The 5,632-nt window shown below is 36.8% G+C and overlaps 1 protein-coding gene across 6 annotated transcripts in view; it reads left to right on the forward strand.

The window, feature by feature from the left end:
• Positions 1-5,092, forward strand: part of hdac5 (histone deacetylase 5) — a 35,841-nt gene extending 30,749 nt beyond the window's left edge. For all 6 annotated transcript variants that reach the window (XM_077618475.1, XM_077618474.1, XM_077618477.1 and 3 more), the window contains one exon: positions 418-5,092. In XM_077618475.1, coding sequence (XP_077474601.1) covers positions 418-457 — 40 coding nt within the window. In that variant the 3' untranslated portion in view covers positions 458-5,092. The remainder of the gene's footprint in view (positions 1-417) is intronic.
• Positions 5,093-5,632: the final 540 nt, after the last annotated feature.

Here is a 5,632-nt window from a genome sequence, read left to right on the forward strand (position 1 = left end):
TAGTTTAAAGGGTACGGCTATACGAGAGAAATTGTAAAATTCAACGATTTTAAGGCAATTCTAAGGGTACGGCTTATACGAGAGAAATTGTAAAATTCAACAATTTTAAGGCAGTTCTAAGGTTATGGCTTATACGCGGAGGCGACTAAAATGCGAGAAAACACGGTACATGTAATTACATCTTGAGAGAAGGGTTCATAATGAGCAAGTTTGATGATAATATTTGATACTAAACTAATTTGACAGTAACGCGTTTCACAAGAACAGCTGGCAGCCATGACTTGTCATGTGTTTCACACTGAGAGCAAATGATGTGCATTTTTGGAAAGGCTAAAAGCTCTTCCTATTTTACCAGTCATATTTCAAGATTTATCTTCCTAGTGAGTCCGAATAACAAACCACATTCTTTCTGTTCAGGTCTACAGAAGAGCCAATGGAAGAGGAGCTCGTTTTGTAAGGGGGACAGCGCACACACCAATGCCACTTCAACCTCCTCCTTGGCACCAACTCGACCTTCCTACGGATTGTGAATAGGTACACACACGTTCGCAATGAGTGGAAATGTTGTGGATGACCTGGAACGCTGGAGCAAGCGCCGACAAAAGTCCGGAAGGGGCAAAAATTGTAAGCGTCTCCACGGCAACCCGAGGAGGGCAGCGTCACACGTTGTCAACGTTGACTCTCCCTGGCGTCTCCTTACGAAGCGCACCCAGCACCACTTGTTTTGTCACCGCGGGTGACAGTCGGACAGCTCGGCTGACGGAGCCGGAAGACCGTCGGGGGACGAGAATGAACAAGGTGCCTTTTTTTTTTTCCTCCACACACAAACACAGCATAATCAGAAACAATAACAACCACCTCAATCCAAGCAGCCAATAAGGACTGAACAAACACACACACACAAGCTGTCGTTTCATTGGTCACTTCATTTTTTTCTCGTGGTTTTTCTTCGCATCTGGTTGCCTTAATTTGTTACTCGTATGTATTTTAGAGCGCAAGACAGGCAGGCTGTGGAAACACATTTCGAAATGGGGGGCCAGCCAGCTTTAAGATGCTTTATTTATTCTTTCAAATCGATCATGTGTCACTTGAAATCTCCTTTTCTCTTCCTTAACGGTGAGATGGTGGCACGTGAGCGCCCCCTATCGTCTTTTTTTTCTTGTTATTCGTATTTTTTTTCTACTCCATCCAAGTGTCAGTCATTTTTACTAAATCTGTATATACTTCTATGTAAAGAGCATACAAAACTTTTGCTGTTTTTATATCCGATTAAAAAAAAATAATGACGTTACACGCACACATTTGCGTAGTTGAGAAACGGCACCGCGAGTTAGTGAGAAATCGGTGAAATTGACGAATTCACTAAACACTGAAAAGCCTGTAAATCCCCTTGAAGAGGATTCTTTGAGGGCTGTTTTAATCTTAACGCGTTAGCTTTATTTAGGTGCGTCCAATCGACCGAACGTGTCAAACGGGTGACGATTAACGGAAAAAAAAATACACATTCACGCAAGTACAATGGCGACGAAGGAGAAATTTGGGCAGCTCGGTGACGGTTTTCCCGTTTAATTAGTCACCCGTCCTTAAGAATATTTGTGTATATTTCGGGAAAAGAGTGTTTTATCCTATCGGAGTGCTTACGTGAATCTTATACGATGATATTTTCGACAGCGGTTTAGTCACAGGTTGATGTTGAGGATTCTGGTTCCTCTGGTAGGACCGAACTTGGACTACATGTGGACTCGTACGGTCGTGAAAAAGTTGCTCGTGTCCGGCAGTGGCATAAAGTTTGCTCAAAGTCCAAAATTCCTTCTTGGATATATTAAATATCTTTTCTTATGATGCATCTTCAATTGAGATCAGTGCAAAGGCATTCGGATCGAAGATGCCATGTGATTGTTTTTGTTTTATTCGAATACTAATGTCATTAATGAATAGGATGCTCTACATAAATTGTATGTCGGTTCCTCTGCTCTTTGAAAATTGAGTGTAACTGCAATTTCAAAATTGCAGTGTAATTGACGCCCACTTTTAAAGGTTTGGAATTTCCTGTAGATGCTCCAAAATGGCAGAAAAGCACTTTTTTTTCTACCAAACAAGAGGATGGCTCAAATCAGGGGTGTTCAAACTACAGCTTGAGTTTTTGTTAACCCGCAGTAAAATCATTGAATATGGCCTGCAAAAGAAGCTTGAGTAATTGAAACATACCTGTCAAATTATGCGTTTTTCCTGTTTTTTGATCATTTCAAATTGTGTGCACCATATAACAACTTTGTACAGGATTTTTTTAAGTATGATTTTTTTAAAAACGATTTGGTTTTTACCCATTTCGGCTCTAATCCGGATCGTCTCAGTCAGTGGTAGCAGACGAAAACGTCATCGTCAACTGCTAACATTATCATGCTTTAAGCATTTTCATTTCACAGCCCTTTTCACTATATAAATATAGCGCGTCAGCAAGCAATGTACTCAGACAGTCAAGCTGTCAGAATCTTGAATTTAGTGAATACTGATTGGCCAGAGAAAATTTTAGACTTTTAAGTGCGCCCAATAAATATGCCTCATTGCATTTGTATTTTTTTTTATCGCTTAATAAGGGGAATTGCAATCATTGATAAGGGGAGCAATTGGCCGAGGTTGACACGTATGACGAAATCATAGATATAAATTAATCCAATTGGAAAAATGATTTTCATGCCTTTTTTGCCGTGCTGGATATTTTTAATTCTTTGTTCTACATAGTTTCAGAAGTGTAAATATATATTGCAATATTCTGATACTTCTTGGCTATTATTTTCTTGCTTGTAGCCACTTCAATTGGGAAGGCTGGGTGATAGATGTCCAATTTAATTTGACTGGGAGAGGCCAATGAACGTTCATTCCGTTAAAAATGAATGCATTTTAAAAAGCCAATCTTCCTTACCTGATTCTGGTCTTCTGTTTCCCCAAAGTTTGGACACCCCTGCTTTAAACATTTCTTTAAAAGCCACAAAATGGAGCCTAAGCAATAATTTGATGTCATGCATCATTTTGGCCTGAGCACAAAAGAACAACTAAAAGCTGAAAGGGTGGAATTTACAAAAGAAGAATAAAAATATGATTCCAAAGCAGCCAAAAAATCAAAGCAACATTAGTCAATATGAAATGCTTTTTCCCCCTCCTACTGTTTTTTTCCACCAGCCCCAAAAATGCACAATGAAGAGCTAAAATATATTTATATAAATTGCACTGGTGTATAAATTGTATTTTTGAGCAAATTTTATTTGCAATGTTGGAGTACTTTTCCCCCAATCATTCAACATTTATGCATTATGAAAATTTCCAAAGACTGTGATTATCTTAAATTCCGATAGAAAATGAAGGCCAAACAAAGAAAAAAATATGGCAAGAATAGACAAATAAATCAATCATAATATTACGAGATCAAAGTCAAAATACAATGGGAATAAAGTCATACATCAGGGGTTTAAAGTCCTGATATTTTAAGGGGGAAAAAACAATATCATGTCTTTAATGTCAGAATATTACAATTCTCTCTCTTTATATTACGACTTTAAATACACAAGGTTAAGTCGTTATATTCCATTAAATAACATATGAATGCATTGTGGCTAATGTTGCTAAATGAGCTTGTACGTATATTACAAAGTTCTGAACCGCCTCCATTAAAAATGATTAAAGTAAACTACAATTTACGCTAATTTAGCTAAATTAGCCGCCGAGGACCATAAATATTATGTAAATCAAAGATTGGTAACATAACTTTAATTTTGTAATATGACTTTAATCTCAGAATATTACAATTCTTTCTCTTTAAATACACATGACATTAAGTCGTTATATTCCATTAAATAACATAAGAACGCAGTGTGGCTAATGTTGCTAAATTAGCTTGTACGTATATTACACAGCTCTGAATGGCCTCCATTAAAAATTATTAAAGTAAACTACAATTTACGCTAATTTAGCTAATTTACCTAAATTAGCTAAATTAGCCGCAGAGGGCCATAAATATGTAAATTAAAGATTTGTAACATAATAACTTTAATCTTGTAACATTATGACTTTAATCTCAGAAAATTACGATTGTTTTCTCTTTCTATCATGACCTTAAAAATATTTTCTCATAGTATTACAGACTTTATTTTCATAATATTTCCACTTTAATCTCGTAATATGACAATTCTTGCATTATTTTTAATACTAATACTCCATTGTACCAAATAATTCCCATCCCTGCAAGGAAAATCGAAAGCTAAGATTTAGCGCCAGCCAAGAGGGCAACCAATGAGTGCCTTGTGGAACAGATTGCCCCCAATCAACTGCTAGGATGTCCGTCAACATTTTTAGCCAAAAACGGTCACGTGTTGCCGTCCCCGAGGCCACTTGCTGTCAAAGCACAGTTTTGCGAGATGGTGTATATTTAAGATGGGTGTCGACTTGGTCCACACACACTTTGGAATACACACAAAACACGTATTGTTACGACTTAATCCTCTCTTTTCTTATCTATGTTTGATACTGTGGTGTACTTGTCTGTCTCGTTACGTGCGGGTGGCGAGTGGCGTCGTACTCGTGTATTCTTGACAAAAAGACGTTTCAGCGGGACCTCCTTGTTTTTTTTTCAGGAGCCGGGCCATCCGTCCTTTATTTTAATTTTATTTTTTTTCTCCTCTGGTCCGGCTCGTGACCGAAAACGATCACAAGCACATTCCTTTGGTCCTCGTCGTCAATGAAAAATCAAAGAGAAAACGTTTTTTTTCGCGGCGTCTACTCACGTGTATATAAAACGTGCAAATAAGTGTACACATGTGCAATACAAAGCTATCCAAGCAATTACTGTGACTATATTATTGATTGAGGAGACAAACGGATTTCCCGCCGCTGACTCTTGAGATGATCGGCACTTTGCGTCCAATCGGGGGCTTTGTGGACATTTTGGTTGAAGCCCCTTTTTTTTTGCAATTATCCTTCACCGTAAAGTTGTGATGTTGATCCTGAATATCTGTTTCTCTCTTGTTGTTTTTTTCTTTCTAAGTGGGCCTGTTGTTAAACTTGTCTGCAAACATAATAAAGCAATTCACAGATGGCAGTTTTTTATTGTTTTTTATTTTTGTGGGGACTTTATTATATATACCTCGGCTCTGAATATTTTTTTAACCTGTCCTGTTCAGCTGATTTTTTTTTATATAAGAAACTGGTTAAAATTGAAGTGGAAATAGTACATGGCCCTTAGCCTTTGTGCTTTTCTTTTGCCAATAAATTGAATTGAATTGAAATAGTAGTACATTATAAACTCAAAACCTGAAAAAATAGCCTTTTTTTAGGTTTAATGGGCAGTTAATTTTAAAAAAATTAAGAGATAAACAGGATAAATATGATTTGGACATGCAGTTGTTGCCATATTTTAGTTGTACATAAGTAAAATTGTTTAGTTTAAGTGCACCAAAATATATGTAATTTTGTATTTTATGTTATTATTTCCCTTGGTGTTGAAAATTAATGAATGAATGCATATTATTATTTTTAAAAAGTTTTTTTTAGGATGAAAAAAAACAAATCAAGATCGACTCTCCATACCGAATGATGGCGCTGTTCGCTAAAGAAGCAATCTCAAGGAAGAACAAGAAAA

This window comes from Stigmatopora argus, chromosome 14 (assembly GCF_051989625.1).
Source record: "Stigmatopora argus isolate UIUO_Sarg chromosome 14, RoL_Sarg_1.0, whole genome shotgun sequence".
Taxonomy (NCBI): domain Eukaryota; kingdom Metazoa; phylum Chordata; class Actinopteri; order Syngnathiformes; family Syngnathidae; genus Stigmatopora; species Stigmatopora argus.